This window comes from Lontra canadensis, unplaced genomic scaffold (assembly GCF_010015895.1).
Source record: "Lontra canadensis isolate GAN:19392208 unplaced genomic scaffold, GSC_riverotter_1.0 scaffold14, whole genome shotgun sequence".
NCBI classification, from domain to species: domain Eukaryota; kingdom Metazoa; phylum Chordata; class Mammalia; order Carnivora; family Mustelidae; genus Lontra; species Lontra canadensis.
In genome coordinates, this window is record NW_022631008.1 from 23,164,337 (window position 1) to 23,181,514 (window position 17,178).

The 17,178-nt window shown below is 39.9% G+C and overlaps 1 protein-coding gene across 1 annotated transcript in view; it reads left to right on the plus strand.

Moving 5' to 3' along the window:
- Nucleotides 1–17,178, plus strand: part of CRYBG1 (crystallin beta-gamma domain containing 1) — a 187,738-nt gene that overhangs the window by 70,014 nt on the left and 100,546 nt on the right. Inside the window, exon 2 of the mRNA XM_032858237.1 lies at nt 10,244–10,382. Within this exon, the coding sequence (XP_032714128.1) occupies nt 10,244–10,382 (139 nt within the window). The remainder of the gene's footprint in view (nt 1–10,243; nt 10,383–17,178) is intronic.

The following is a 17,178-nucleotide window of genomic DNA, read 5'->3' on the forward strand; positions in this document are numbered from 1 at the left end:
AACATCATTTTGATTCTTTTTAATAAAAAGTTATTGTAGAAGTTTGGAAATTTCCAGTAGCCTTTTTCTTCCATTTTAACTAATATGGCAAATAAAAAATCTTAGTGAGATTTATATATCTACTGTTTAATTTTATGAATTGCCCATTTTTGAGAAATGCATGAAATGTCCCACTATTATTATCTGGTTTATAAAACACAAGTTTATTCCCTTTCTGAAATATTGGCAATATTTAAATTTTTTTATTAAAAGCAGTATGAAAATATTTTTAAATGAAGAAAATGAAGACAGTTGTTCTTTCTTTCTGTTAACTTGTGCCTGATATCCCCAAATATTGTGAGAGTTCCTACCTTCATCTTGAGTGCAGAAGATCTCCTATGTGCACACAGCCTGCTGAATCACACGTCCTCATTCTACCTGATGAGATGACACTCCCTACTTTAAAATTCTATTAAACAAAATAAATACTTTCTTGGAATAGAATGTTTTGTGGTTTAGTGACTCAACTCTTTCTCAGTGTTAGAAGCCTGGGTCCTTAGTCAGTGCCACAAGAAAAAACTTGTTTTATGTCATCCCTGATCAAAAAAAAGGGGGGTGGTTCCTGGCTGGCACAGTCAGTTGAGCGTCCAACTCTTGGTTTCGACTCGGGTGGTGATCTCAAGATCGAGGGATCGAGCCTGATCGTCTGGCTCTTCACTGGGCACAGAGCCTGCTTGAGATTGTCTCTCTCCTTTCCTTCCACTGCCCCTCCTTATCTGTGCTCTGTCTCTCTCTCTCAAATAAATAAATCTTTTTTAAAAAGGACATTTATTTTATTTGCACTGAGTACAGGTTATAGGCCTAGAAGACGATATGGTTCTTAACTCCTAAAAAGCCCATTACTGAAATGAGGGAATAATGTATGTTCCCAGAAAACCTGATCTGAATACTTAACAAATAATGTGAGGTTGGACCTTATTTGACTGGTTTTGACCTATAAAAATGTTACTTCATAGCATTCAGCCTCAAAGTTCACAACCAGTTACTGTCACTCACCTGAGCTTTGCCTGTCCTTTAGTCCTTTAAGGATGAAGAGTTGTTGTGCCCAGAGGCCTGTCCTGAGCCGAGGAAGTGTGGGGCCAGCGGCATTTTCCTAGAACTGCGCATTTAGGTGCACACGTGCAGCCCCTTTCCTTGTGCCTTCTCCTGTCTCTCCTCAACTACATCACTCCCACATGTGGGAACTCTCTTTCCTTCTAAGCATATCTTCACCTAATTTGGAAAGGAAAATCTCTCCCTTCTCCCTCACTTCCCTTCCTTCCTTCCTTTCTTTGTAGTCTTTCTTTTTCCATTCTATTGTGAATCATGATCACGTAGTTGATGGCTGTAAGGCCCAAGAGCGAAGTTCATAAGAGAAAAAGAGAAAACTACACATTTTGTTGTGAAACAGTGATAGTCTAGATCTGGTAACAGGGAAAAAGCCCTGTAAAGTCACTTTATAATCTCTGAAAGGTTCTCTAACAATTAACTCTTTTTAGTTGAATGTGCTTTTTCTCAATAATCCCTATCCCAAAAAGAAAATAGTCTGTACTTGAAAGAAAAAAAATACTATTTCTTTTTTTTTAAGATTTTCTTTATTTATTTGAGAGAGAGAGAGAGCACATGAAAGCATGAACAGGGGGAGAGACAGAGGAAGAAACAGGGGGAGAAGCCGACACACCACTGAGCAGGGAGGGCCCCATGCAGAACTCAATCCCAGGATCACAGGATCATGACCTGAGCCGAAGGCAGATGTTTAACTGACTGAGCCACCCAGACACCCCAAGAAATACAATCTGTAAGGCTGTTTTATTGCTTTCTTGAAAATATCAATATTTTCAATATTGAAAATATCAATAATTCTATAATTCATATTAGCAATCTCTTTCTTTGGCCATGGTGTATGTACTATTTTAGCTACATGGAATTGACTTTTCATGTAGCTTATCTGGGAATCAAACTACCATTTATAATATTGTACTTATGAGATAATAAGCCAGTTACCTTAAAAAAAAGTTTTGGAATGCAACCCTTTGGTCATTTGGGATTTCCTTCAGTATAAACTGGATACTTAAGGGGGAAAAGATTCATTACATTGTAGTGTACTGGAGGAAATGAATTTTGAAATTAGACTGAACAGAATTTGATAGCCAGAGATTGCCAAGAGGAGAGGGGAAAGAATTAATAAGAAACCTAAGCAAAGAATAAATAATGAAACCAGAGCAAACAAATCTCTCTGAACACAAGTGAGGGAAGGATGGGGTTGGAGTGGCAGTTATGAGCAACTGTAAGGACAAACTTATTAAGCTAGATGGAGAGTAGTGATAACTTCTTATACCACAGAGGAATTCAGTTCATGGGAGCCAAGAGCATACATATCGACTGATACAAATCGTTCTCAGATTTACCTTCTTATTGTCATCAGTCAGCAAATCTGTATTCCTGATGTGTCCGTAATATGGTTTGCATTATTACTTCTTATTAGAAATGATTTTTAATGAGAGTTTTCTTTTGTAACATAAGCACCAGTTAAAGATACTAATTGAACTCGTCATTATGTAAATGACAACAATTCTAGGCACTGCCAAAGGACGGATCTAGGAGGCCCTTAAGCAACTCTAGTCTCTTATAAAGTTTACCTATCTGGTGCAGGTGGATGGGGGAAGCCAAAGATGTAGTTTGGACAACTATGTACTAATTACTGATCATCTTGCATTAATCATTGAACACCGGCCAGGTATTTGGAAATTCAGGAAGTCAAACATGATGAGATTGACAGTTGAAATTGGAAACTAATGTAAAAACTAACATCCGTAAGAATTATCTTGAAAAAGTACAAAAAGAAAGACTCATACTTACATTTTAAAATAATTTATTTAGTTTCATACTATCATCAAAGGGCATTTTCTATGTCTTACAAGTAACATTTGAAGACTCAATCCTCACATCTAGGTTTATAAGATTTATAGACCACTGTATAGTAAGAATGTATTGAGTAGAGCTTTTAAACCTCTGAATTATAGCTGTGAGAATTTTGAGGGTACCTGAATTGTAAGAAAAGTAGATATTTGTGAGTTCAGGAACTACAGTAAGTGCTGGAAATCTTTGATACAAGGAACAATTACACAATTTATCTTGAAACTTCTTGCTTCTAAAGTTGCTATAAAGTAGTAACACTTGCAGCAATGCAATTCTTTTCAAAGCTCAAGTTTGGTGAGCGTAATCCTCCTCGTGCCTGAAAGGGCTAACTTCGGCAGAAGAGCTTGGTGCCAGGTTCGTTAGGACCCTAGTTTCATAGACTCTTACTAATTGTGGTTGGCACAGAGTCATTCTGGATTATTGAGCTAAGGTGTGGCAAAGGTAAACAAAGGAAGCAGATGATACACAATAGAGGCACTACAAAGTCAACTTCAAAGTGCGTGACATCACCAGAGACTTCTGGAAAATAACAACAGATGAACTAGTCTAGCTGCAGCTACAGTGGTTAGGAAAAGGTGCTTTTGATCCAAAGCTTTACACTGATGTTATTTGAAATAGTCATCATGGTGCGGGCTCTGCAAGCAGCTGCTGTAGTCGTGAGTCAAACCATCTTTGCAGGAAGGGCTTCGTATTCATACTCACCCAGGACACCCGAACTGAACATCTGTCATGTGACAGACGTGCGTATATGCCACGGCAAAAACAGAGAGAATCGTACACATGAGCTCTGTAGGGAACTTAATTCTCCGAGATAAAAGACCTTACTTACCCTGTGAGGGAAAACAGCCATCAGTGATTATAACGAGACTTACAATAGAGCAAAACTGCCTGTTACAGAGGGTGTGTGAGGGAGCTTTGTTTGAGAAGTTAGGCTGGATCCAGAGAATGGAAGAGCTTGAATACTGGGTTATTCATTCCATATCCAGTGCCAAACCATTGAATGGCTTTCAAATAAGAGAATACATTAGAAAGGTCCATCTGTTTGTATGGTAGAGCAGGTTAGAAGATGCAGAAGAGATGAGATGGCAGAGAATAGCCGGAAAACTCTCGAAACGGAAAAGGTAATGAAGTTTGGGACTAGGATAATGGTCAGTTGAATGGATGAGGGTTTCCTGTATTTATGCCCCATCACTCCTTCCTCCAAAGGATTTACAGTTTACATTCAATTAACAATGTAAAGGTGAAGATCAGAAAACTAAAAGAATAATAATGTAATAAGACCATAAAGACAATTACTTAACAGAATTATACATTCATAAAGTTCTGTATCATTACTAAAATTGATTCAAGATCAGATACACAACCCCCACAGTCTGAAAGACAGCAGGTGAGGAAAAGAAAAGCTTTCTGTGGCACTTAAGAATGAGAGAACTTTCTCCTTTCAGGCACCACAGAGACTCTTAAGTAAGATGGTGGCTAACACCCTTCTCAGCTTCCCTGCAACGTGTCCCACAAAGAGTTCTTATGTGGCTGTGCTTTTAGTGCCTCTCAAGGCAAGCTCGGGTGTGGTGACAAAGGGCCTCTTGATTGGTGATCAGAGTGGGGGTGATGGGAGCAGGAGAGCCGAGGGATGACTCCCCAGGGTTGCCCATGGTGATTTAGGGTTGGTTTTCTACACTTGTATCTATAATCATCTTCTGCCAGGCTTCTTGCTCCTAGCCTGCCCCACGGTAACACAATCACCGCTAGCTTTGTTTTGTGTTACAAAGGATAGCAATTTTAAAAACTCTCTCTTGCATTATTGATTTGTTATTTATGAGTTTAGGAAGGTCATTAGACAGTCTTTCTTTGGGGATTAGATATGCCATCGAAAGAAAAGCTACATTTGCTCTTCTCTGCCATTAGGTTATAGGAACTCAAGTAGCCTTCAAAGGAAAATACCAGCAATCAAGAAAATTTTTTATATTTTAATAATGAAATTGTCCAACTCGAATGTTATAAAGCAAAGCTGAAAAAAAGACCATGGTCTTTGCTTCCTCTAAGTGAGTGAATGTGCAATCATGCATGAAACATAGTCTCTTACCACACAGGAGCCTCTCCCTGAGACACAGACCTCGGTTTGTCAGTTCTCCTGGGGTTTGGGACAGCCATTACGCAGGTTGTTTTGGTCTCCTGTCCTCTTTGTTCTTATCCGGAATGAGAGCCTTCCTTCCTCTGGGAACACCAATAACAAAGCCAAACTTTGTTGAGCCCAGCCTGGTTCTGGGTGGGCTTCATAGTTTCTCAATTATGGAGAGTGATCCCAGATGACCAAAATTTACATATTACTGGTTCTGAGATAGCTTGATTAATTTTCACAGACTCTGTCATACCCAAAGCCTGGATTTCACAAAATGCAATTATTATGGCAAAGGTCTCCAAGCTTTGTTGGAGAGAAGATGATTTGGATTCCAGTGGTCTGATAGGAGGGGAACTTAGACATTCTGCCCTGCACAGCACATTGGGAAATGGCCCCAAGCCTTCAATCTGCCATTTAAAACATTGAGGGGCGCAGGAGGGTGGAGGCTGACTGGACCAGAGAGTGTTACTTTTTACAGAAACACTAAAAATAAAATAATAATAATAAAAATAAAAATGAGTAGACCGATGAGCTTGTGCAACCAGTAGATGGCAGAGTTTCTGCGTCAAAAGCTATGACTGATCGCTGGTGCTCTGTACTTCTATTAATGTCAGGGTATTCTTTATGTAGTTAAAATTCCTAGGATGTTTCGGATTTTCAAAACTTGAATGAATATAGAAAGTTATATTTATATCTCCATCCAACTGTGATCATAAAACTCATCTGCCGAGAATTTGAAATTAGTCTCTGAACTGGCTGGCAGTCAGCTGGGTTCTGTACTCCCATCTCTGCCACTCTTTTTTCTGTATCATTTCACAGTAGAGCCTGATAAATATGTTAGCTCAAAATAACATCTATATGATACCTTGTAAGCTGTTGGGCAGGACATGTTAACTGACGTTCATATGCATAATTAAAATAACTGGTACTTACTGAGCACCTACTGTGTGCCAGTACTAAGCTAATAAGTATTAGCTAATTTTTATGAGCATTAGCTAATTTAATTCTCGTGACAGTCTGGCTATTATCCCTATTTGCAGATGAGGGAGCTGAGGCTTAGAGAAGTCATTTAACTCACCAAGATCCCATGCTGATGGCTTGGCTGGTATGACTTGAAATCTGTGTGTTTACCACAGCAATATTCGATCTCTTACCTAGCTGAGAAAGACAGAAGTCTGACTATGACATTGCTTCTGAAAGAAAAGCCCATTCTGTAAATGTGAAACCCTTGGTTTCCAAGGTAAATAAATGTGGTTTTCTGTTTGTTTCTTTTCTGGAGATAGGACAGCTTTACATTTATGGTGCCACTGTCATTATTTGCCTCTTGGTGAGCCTTGGCATAGAAGTCAGACTTCTGGTCCCATGCACATGGGTAATCAGGTCCCCCAATTCTGCCAGACTCATGGTTTCTCAGAGTCACTGTGTCTTCAAATCTGCAATGAAGGGACTGCACTTTTCAAGTCTAGAATGTCCTGATGGTGTGACACTGTCCATTTTCTGAGTTGCTCAGGAAGTGGTAGCTCTCTACCATTTAGAGGTTGCAGCAAAAAAAAATTACTATACATACTATTAACTTGTTAGTAAATTAAGAGTTTTCTCTCTTTTTTCATGGCCCAGGAAACTTATGTAGCTATACAACCACTGCCTTGATTCAGAAGAGTGGTCCTAATATCTGGTGTTTTAAGCTCTCAGGAGGAAATAATTCAATGGAAGCCCCTTCGGAAACTTTGAAATCCTGGTTCCAAGGCTTCCTAGAACACACGAAGAATTCTTTGAGTAGACAATAGATGGCGGTACAGCATCGATTTGTACCCTGCAGTTACACCCAAACCTTTACTCTGGTGTCACTTTTTATTATTTCACATCTACATTATCCCTGAAGCAAGAATTATTAGATAAAGAGGAGCACCTGGCTGGCTTGGTTAGTAGAGCATGTGACTTTTCATCTCAGGGTCGTGAGTTCAAGCCCCAGGTTGGGCATACAGCCTACTCTTAAAAAAAAAAAAAAAAAGAAAGAAAAAGAAGAAGAAAAAGAATTATCAGAGAAAGAAACTCATTTGACTTGCTTTATATTGGGCTACATGTATTAAAATGCTTGAGGAACAACTTGATGAAGTAAACCAAACTCGGAAAACCTGAAGCAGATTTATGGAAAGTAAATGAAGCTGATGCTTCAGGGGCCACTCCGAAGGCTTTAGGAGAGGTCCTAAAGTTAAAAGGTTTGAAAAAGTAAAATATTTTGTTTTCTTTTTCTTAAAGAGGCCCCCTAAATTATATACGATTCAAGCCACACAAAGCTTGGGTTTGTCCGGAAACAGCCTTGTGGCTTTTAACTTAGGAAAGAGTAGATAATCTTGCCATTATTAATTTTCTACCAACTTAATCTCCAGGGAAAAGGGCAATCTGGTTTTTAGAACCAAGCCAAATAAGACAGAGAGAGTGACTGGATGCGCTGGCAAATTTTCCACTTATTTATGAGTCTGAGTGAAGTGAAGGAGTCAACGCTAAAACTTTCATTTCTGGCAGCATATTTGTGCCAAAATAAGGAAAGGACAGATTATAATTAGACAAATTAATGAATTACCCTCTGCTAAAGCTCCAGACTAGCATGACAGTGTTTGGGGGACTTTAGTTTATTTTGTCTAGTTTTGTTTTATTTTGTTTTATTTTTACCCAAGAGATATTGTCCTTAATAAGAGACCAGCAGTGCCTGTTCACAGAGGAAACTCTATTTCCATTTATAAATCTTAACTTTCTCACCGGAGAGCCCAGCTCAGCCTTTCTTATGACTACCTGTGGCTTACTCAGGAGTTAAACTAAAATTGACCCTTTGAAAGAGAAAAATAATTAGTCAACTTTCCAATTGGCCTTTCCCTTTACAAACACCACTTACTAAGGTTGGCTTGTAGGCCAAGGAGATTTATCTTGCCTTGCTCCGTGTCTTAACTATTACTCGGAATAAAAGTGCCCCCCTAAGGAGCCCGTGTGTCCACTAGGCCTTAATACCCTTGAGGGCAAAGGGTGGGTTTGTTTGTGTTGTGTACCTTGACCTATGACACCCAGAGAGAGCTATAAAAATGCTTGCTAAAAGAATGATACTAGATGTTCTTAAAAGTTACCACATGGCCTAGGGACCCTCCTGCTCAATTCTGGGTCTATTATTTCTGGGTAATATATTGTGAAGATTGGTTTCAGTAGACAAACTTGTATAGTAAGTTTGCTATGAGTACAAGTTCTGTGTCTGACTCTCTAGGGAGGAACTAGAAATGCTCATGGGGTGGCCTGAGCATCTGGGGTTGGGTGAGATGCTGTCCTGAAGTTGAGCTCCACTTGCGAAGCCCTCCCAGCCCCCACACATCCCGTGGCCTTCTTTATCTCCCCAACCGAGTCCCGGAGCCAAGTTTGAAATAATGGCCCCTGTGACCAGGTGCACAGACATACTGCCTGTATCCAGGTCAGGGGGAAAGAGAAGTCAGCCAACACGTCATCAGCCTCGCCCCCTCAAAGGAAGGTGAGAGGGTTTGAACCACAAACACTCAGAATTTCCTCTTTCAGAATTACGGGCGGAGCAAGCACTATTCCTGGACTATCTCTAATAGTCCTCCCCTTCATCTGGCCATTGAGAAACTAAACCTACCTTCTATTTTTTCTGCGAATTATTAAAGCCTTGGACTTTTAGTTCTTTTTCCGCTTCATTAGCACTCTTCACTCAAAGACCTTATCCTGCTCCAGTATCCTTATTTCAGCCTTAATTACACAGTTAAGAAATTTATAATTTCTGGTGCACCTGGGTGGCTCAGTTGGTTAAGCGGCTGCCTTCGGCTCAGGTCATGATCCCGGCGTCCTGGGATCGAGTCCCACATTGGGCTCCTTGCTCAGCAGGGAGCCTGCTTCTCCCTCTGCCTCTGCCTGCCACCCTGCCTGTGCTCACTCTCTCTGACAAATAAATAAATAAAATCTTAAAAAAAATTAAAAAAAAATAAAATCTTTTAAAAAATGAAATTTATCAATGTTTCTGTCACTTAGGATGCTCAACTGCAGATAACAGAGAACACTCCACTCAAAATGGCTTAAACAATAGAGCGTTTATTATGTACCATTGGTTATCATATGTACCAGAGGATTGGTTAATGCAGTTGCTCAACAACATATTTGAAGACTCAACCCTTCATATTTCTCTCTGCTTCCTGCTCCATCTATTTTCCTTTGGCTAATGCCACTCATGGTTTCAGGGAGGCTGTCACATTTGTCATAGGTAGGCATGACACTGGACTACAGGAAAGAACTAGTTTTTTTCTGTAACCTTTCTCTTAAGAGAAGGACCTTCCACTGATTCCGTCAGCAGACTCCCTCACATCTCATTGGCCAGACTTGCACCAGATAAGTCAGGCAAAGTACAAACCATTTAGAGGGTCAGAGAGACATAAATCAATGGGGTAATATCAGCCAGAGAGATGTATGGCATATGTATAAACTGGTTACTGGCGAGGGGAATGGGAAACCAGAAATAGGCCAGTCACAATGGACTAGCAAGCCAGAAGTGGCTTACTCTGAGGCACATGGGGGATGGATATCTGAACAAAATCAGGGTTATTAGTAGAGAAAAAGTACATGTGGGGTGGGGGGAGAAGGGGGTGGTGTCTGGGAGTTTGGATAAAGGAAATGGTTTTGGATAGGAAACCACCAGGTTTGACTAGAACACTGAGGCTTCATTGGTTTCCATTTCTTTAAACTCTAATAAATATTAATCCTGGGAATGATTCCTTTTCCCTGGCATAGCCTAGATCGTTCTCCTGATGGATTTAGTTCCTACTCTATTTCCAATGTTCAGACCATTACAAATATCTTTTCTTAAGAGCGATGACAGTAGAGCAACCAAGAAATCGTAAAATGAAATTGGATTGTCCGAACCTGTCTATAAATGCTATTTTTCTACCTATCTAACTCCGATTTATTTTCTGCATAGGGTTTAAAAGAATTCTGTTGGCCACATGGCAAAGTCCTCACGGCTTATTTCTAAAATGTGCATGAGACAACCAAATTATCTACAATTCTGTGTAGGTTTTGAAGAATGATTCCTCATCTTGGCTTATTGGAAATACACAGACAGAAATGCGCCTTTGGGTTTCTTGAGTTTCCAGAGTTCTTGATGGGTTATTGGCATCACTATGTTTCCATTCTTTACAGGGCTTTGGAGGTAGAAGATGGAGGCCATGTGGCTCCGGAGTGCCAGAGACTTGAACTGCATGATGGGGAATCCCAGCTCCTTCACACCACCGCTGAAGGGCCTGGCCCTTTATCTCTGGAACCAGGAATGTTTAGAAAGGTAATGCTTTGTTTCCAATATTTGGTTTACTCCCAGAATAAACACTTTAGTGAGTTAAGAAACATGGCAAAATAACCCTTGTCTGATTGAAAAACCCATACTTAAAAGGAATGTAAATCGTAAGAAGGGTGTTATTTATCAAAGCACCATGATAATAAATGATGAGTCTCACGATGAGTGTGAATCTTTGCTCTGTGCTGCTTTCACATGTTCTTCCTCGTTGTCATGAGTGCCTTCTGCCTGCCTTTTGTTCTTTTTGCACAGACTGTGTTTTGGCTCAAAGACGTACAAAATAAATAGGACATCGATACTTGGAAGGCCCATAAAAAGCATTTATACTCCCTCCTACTGCAAGGATTTTAGAGTTGGTATTATATCAGCAGTTACTTCTTAGTATCTAGATGTTTCCATAGAAAGTTCTGACTCAATTGTATTACCTTTAAAAAAGAGATAGAGAAGCGCATGCATGTTAACTGCATTCATTCACTCATAAAAGGATATTACTCATGCACTTGTCCGTGGCAGGAAAGCACCACGATGTCTTTGGTCATAGTGTGAGAGCTGGTGGAGCTGCCGGGATTTGAAGGTTGTACAGTGCATTTCTTGTTCTGAACTACTGCTGTAAGATGAGTGAGTGTTAGAAGTGAAAGATATTTTGTCATAGGAGAAATCCTCCTCCCACCAAAAAGAAACTTGCTTTGGAGATGGGATGCACAACAGTGTGAATATACTTAATGCCACTGAACTGTGTACTTACAATGATTAAGATGGTAAATTTTATCTTTCTTACATGTATTTTACCACAATTTAGATTAAAAAATTTTTTAAATTACTTAGTGATGAAAGCAGTAAAAAAATAATGAGATTTAATAATAGTAAAAAACATTAAAAAAATTTATGTTTTATTAGAACTTGATAAGGGTAGGGAGGGAGGGGCTCCTGGGTGGCTCAGTGGGTTAAGAACCTGCCTTTGGCTCAGGTCTTGACTCTAGGGTCCTGAGTCAAGCTCCAGCTCCCGGAAAGCTCCCCTCTCAGCAGGAAGTCTGCTTCTCCCTCTACCTCTGCGCTTCTCCCTCTACCTCTGCCCTTCCCCCAGGTTCATTCTCTCTCTGTCTCTCTGTCAAATAAATAAATAAAATCTTTAAGAAAAAAAAAAGTAGGTAGGGAAATGCAATAGAGAAGCTTTGTAACTCAAAACAGTGTAATATCATTCAGAGTATCTGAAATATAAAATTAACTTTTATAAAACATTAAAATAAAAAATCAAATTTAAATTTTAAAAATTAACCTGGCTTGCTGTATATTATACTTACATTCAAACTCGTTTCACATTTTGTCCTTTCATTGTAAGAAATAGTTTATAACTGTAAATAAAACCTAATAAAGCTAGTCACCGGCCCCGGTTAGAGTTTCAAGTTGTTTCTTACACACGTCCTTTAATAATTCAAAATAAAACTAATTGTGTAAGTATCATGCCATTCACTGGCATGTTGGATGGTAGTTTGCTTGATGTTTCCTCAAGTCCAGAAAACGCTAGGTGGCAGCATTCACAGCTGGGGCACAAAACAAATCCCCTGAGGAGGGATGGCTGAGAAGGGTACCTGGGAAGGGCCTTTCTCCCAGGGTTCACCGCCCCAAGACAGTCCTGTGGGCGGGGAGCCGGGGGCTCAGGGCAGCCCAGAGGGAGAGGCCCCAATGCCAACCCAGAGCATTCAGTACTGTGAGGGTGGGCAGGGACAGGGAGGCTGGCAGCCAGAGACAGGTGAACTGGGAACCCAGGGTAGGGGTGAGCCAGAGCAGATAGAGAAGGACAAGAAGGTGAAGAAGGAAGCAGAAGCAGTCTGTCATTCTGGCTACACTGTCTCTGAGGGTCACCAAGATGGGGTCAGCCAGGGGCCACCTGAACTCTCTACTTGTATCACACGTTCTGCCTGAGGGATGGTCTCCAAGGTCTACTTCTGGGGCTACTGTCTCTCTCTCTCTCTCTCTCTCTCTGTGTGTCTGTCTCCACTATCCCTCTTCCTTAGTCCTGCACTCTCTGGGCCCTGGCTCTCTTGATCTTTCTCAACTGCATAGTCTACCAGGCCTGGAAGAAACGGAGAAGTGATGGAACGGACTTTCGCTTCCCTGCTGATGTGTTCTCAACTTTGTCTCTGGAGATCATGGCTGAGGGAGTCAGGGGATCATTCTCAGAAGTGCAAAGCATCCCCCGACATGGGCGTGGCCAGGATCATTAGGAAACAGAAGTTAACTCCTCTTAGATTCTGGGTGGTTCTTACCTACTGTGAGAGTCAGGGGACCCCCCCGCACTGCCGAGTACCCTTCCATTGGTCTTCTCTGCAGTGAGCCTGCTCACTTCCTTGAAGAGTCAGAACATTTATTAGGCTGGAGCAGGAGGACCACCCTTGGGCATCTTTCCCTAGTAAAAGACCATAAATTCTTCTTAAGATTCCCGAGTTGATACAGCTCTCTTGGTTATATGTATTTATTCAAATGAGTGTTTAAATTTGTATTTGCATTAAAGTTAAGCAATTTGCCTTTCCCCAAACAACCAGAATTTATTCATTCTCTGTATTTGTTCTGTGCATTTTGTTATTGCATTTGTTTATTTAACATGCTGTTAAAATTCCTTAGCCATTCCTTAAAGATGACAATACTATATTGGATCCTTCAATTAAAATAAGAAGACATTTACTATACCTGCTTGTGTAAACGGAAATACGGGTTTATAATTACGAAGATAGTATTGCCTCTGAAATGCATATATACATGCATAAGGGAAAAACCCTAACAAAAATCAAAATAGAATATTACTAGAATTCAAATCTTAGATGGGTAAAATCACCAAGGATTTTATATTTATTTGTACAAAACCGTCTTTCCTTTAAATGGGCACATAAAATCTTTAGTCCATTTTACAGCAGAAGATATGTTTATGTAAAATGTTTATTTCTAACAGACCACTTTTTCATGTTAGAGAAAAGCAGAGGGAAGTGGTATCACTAAATGAAAACGTATGTTCTGTATATAAGTGACTATCATGTTGAGTAATTCTTTCTTTGCATGTAAGAGAGGATTAACATTACAGATTATTATGTGTTTGTTTTATTTATGTACTTATATTTATCATGTTATATTTCCTGCTTCCTTTATTTCATAAGTGAAAATATCTTAATTCCACTACATGAATGTATTTCTGTGACATGAAGGAACACTTTTTATTAATTAAAGCATTTCTTTAAGAAAAAAATAAGAACAAGATGCTGAGCAAGTATTGTTAATAAAATCAGCCTCTTCAAAGAAAGCAATTACCTTAATGAGAATTTCTATGATTTCTAGAACAAAATTCATTTAATCCCTTTTCAATTGTAATCAGTTATTTTGATCTAGAAAATAGTATGTGACTATAGTGATTTTAATCATTCTGGAGCCAAGTCAAGCAAATAAAATGGAATAAACAGGAACAGCAATTATTTGATTAATTCAAGCAAAAATCTATTTTCTTTCATTCTTGATGACCTGGATAAAGCCTCTATTTCCTATTATCCACAAGTGTGTGTGCACATGTACTTTTTTAAAAGATAAAATAAGCCCCTGCCCCCCCTCAAAAAAAAAAAAAAGCCACTCTAATCTATAGAGGAGAAGAAGTCTTGCCAGATCAGTGCTGTTCCTTCAGAAGTCACTTGTACAGATCTTGAGTCCTGTCACTATTTCTGTGCCCTGTCATTCAGGAAACATCCATGCATCTCTAACCTTACTCTTGGAGATTAGGGTGCTCCCAAATCATTGCAACAGACAGGCACCTGCTTTCATCTCAGCTGTCTCAGAAACGGTTCTACCACAATCACTTTTGACAGCTTTTTTATTGCCTAATTCATCTTAGAATCGTTAAGGTGGAGCATTTCCAGTTTCCAGCCTCGTTATTCCAGTTTAGTCGAGAAGTATAACAATCCAATTTAACAAACATTGGTTGAGGTGGAGAGAAGGAAAAACTATTTTCTAACACATTCATTTTCCTTGGTGGTGGACCACTTTGAGAAGGGGATGCCCCATTTTCCCGCCCACCCATGGTTCTCCTCTCTGTCTCTCTAGCTGCTCCACATGGGTCCACGGATTCTGCTCTGGACGCTCCATCCCCTGCCTTATTTCATTTCTTAGGCCAGATCAGCTTCAGAATATGAAGGACTTAAGAGGCCTCAGACTTGTTCACTCCACCCCCACCCTGCCTTATCCCCCAGAACATCGTATGGTGTCTTGTTCGCTGTTGGCTTTGCCTAGGACACTACATGAACATTGATCACTGGGTTCCCACAGTTTCCTTAAGGCACCCAGGCTACTAATCTCACCAAGGACAGTTCTAAAATCATGATGCAAAAGTAGGACCTCCCAAATCCTGAAGTCTAACCTCCAACCCTCACCGCGAGACTGAGGCATTTACTAAGGTTAGACCATCCTGATCATGACTTACTTAAAGGACATATGAGTGTCACCCATCCATCCCAGTGCTACATTTCACCTTACTATTGGCACTTTACCCGAAATCACCTGTGCCATCTGGTGTTGTAAATAGAGACTGCTGAGCCCTTGGGCCTTCCTTGTCCCAAATGTCTCCCTTCATCACCAGCCAGATCTCACTATCATTCCATCCCCCCAACCCTGGGACCTGTCCTATCCACGCAGGTAAGTCTACTGCCCAACTTCAATCTCTCAGCCTTATCAGACCAACTTCATGGCAAGAGTTTCTCTGTGTTCTATCAGTATTGATCTCAAAGTCTAGGTGTAATACTGTTAGAAAACAAAATTATAGACAACAGTGTGTATGGCATGCTACATTTTGTGCAAAAGTTAGGGGATTAGGATAAATGTTTTTATTTATAGGTTAAATAAGAAAATATAGAAGTATATGGGACACCTGGGTGGCTCAGTCAGTTGAGCAGCTGTCTTCAGCTCAGGTCACGATCCCAGGGTCCTGGGATCGAGTCCTGCATCAGGATCCCTGCTCAGCAGGAAGCCTACTTCTACCTCTCTCTCTCTGCTTTGCCCCCCCGAAATTGTGCTCTCTCTCACTCTCAAGTAAATAAATAAAAAGTCTTTAAAATTATATAGAAGAATATATGCAAAAGTAATTGCCTGTGATAGGGATAGGGGACATGAGCAGGAGAGATTTTATGCTGTATACTTTCTCACATTTTGAATTTTGAGCTATGTGAAGGTATTACATATTCAAAAAAATTTTAAGATGGAGGAATGAATAGGTACTATTTAAGTTATATTGTGATTAAAATTAAATTAAAATGGTTTATATATGCATGTGTAATTTTTATGATTCTCTGATTTGTTGTAATCTATACCAGTCCTGATTGCATTGTCTCAGGGGCTACTGTTCCCAAGTGTCCTCAGTGGACCGTTCTACTGCCTTTGCAAATATTTCTTCCCATGCCTACAAGTCTTTCCACGTTTTATTTACTCGTCCTTTAGGGTCTTGCTCCAATAGCTCTTCCTTCATGATGTCTGCCTCAGAAAAGCCATTTACCTTGGATGTACCCCAAACTCAGCACTTACCACACCATACCAATTTACAAGTCTCCTTCCACACTGGACTGGGAGCCCCAAGGATCAGGCTGCATTCATGTGGCTGGAACATTAGCTATACATTTTGTATGAATGAAATACTCTACATTCACCATAAAAAAAATAAATAATGATAGAAAACAATGCTATTGCCAAAGTGCAGCATTTCGGTTCCAGTACAAATTCCATTTTTATTTAGGCTTTCAAAAGTAGAGCAGGAAAACTCACCGAATACATGTACACATATGTACAGAAATAAGCCATGCATGAGCCGCAGAAAGACAATGTGGCCATTTCCAGAGCATGCCTCCACCTTCTCCTCGAGCACTTGCTCTGTGGAGTTGCAGAGATCAAGGGAGAGCTGGGTGGCATAGGAAGTACTCTGTTGTCTCTGAAAGAGCCTGGTATTATCGGGTGCAGCTAGAGCTGCCTTTCCGACCTAGGTTCCATAGCCTGGGCTCTTGTTCCATAGGATGGAGAATGTTGCTTTAATCTCCTAAGCATGGCATTACAAAGATCAGGATATGGTATACCCGCTGTTTTTCTCATCAAAGCTAAATGTCTGGCCTTATAAGAAAAAGATTGATTGCCTGTGTATAGCTGGCTTTGGAAAAATCAGGCCATCTCTACCAGTCTGTGATAGCATGCATGTGAAGGTATCATGGAAACCAGGATGCCTCAAGGAAATGTTTGTTTTTCTTTCACCCCAAACATATGCGTTGTCTTCCTTTGATGTAATAACTGTGGGTGCTGTTTATTTACATATATAAAAATAAACATATAAATATATATTAACCAGTCCATTTCCTGTATTAATCCAAACTAGAAGGCTTTGACTGTGCTAGGGTTTTCAGGGTTTTTTTTTTTAAGTGTGATAATATATTTATTGTTTTTCTTCTAAATATTATATATGCTTGCTGCAAAGACTTTCAATATTCTGAAACATACAAAACAGACAAATTTTCTCATCACCTTTGAAGTTAACTAGCTTGGTGTGTATCCTTTCAGAATGTTTTCTTATGCACTTATGTAGACAGAGTGAGTCCATTTGTGCTTTTCCTTCAGAAAAGGTTCATACGCGGTCCACAGTTCTCTAACTTGTCTTTTTACTTATCAATCTTTAGGATCATCTTTCCAAGTTAATATCTATAAATGTGCCTCTTTTGAATTACTATGGAGTATTTCATATATATAATATAATGGGTATGCTGTTGTGTGGTTTACC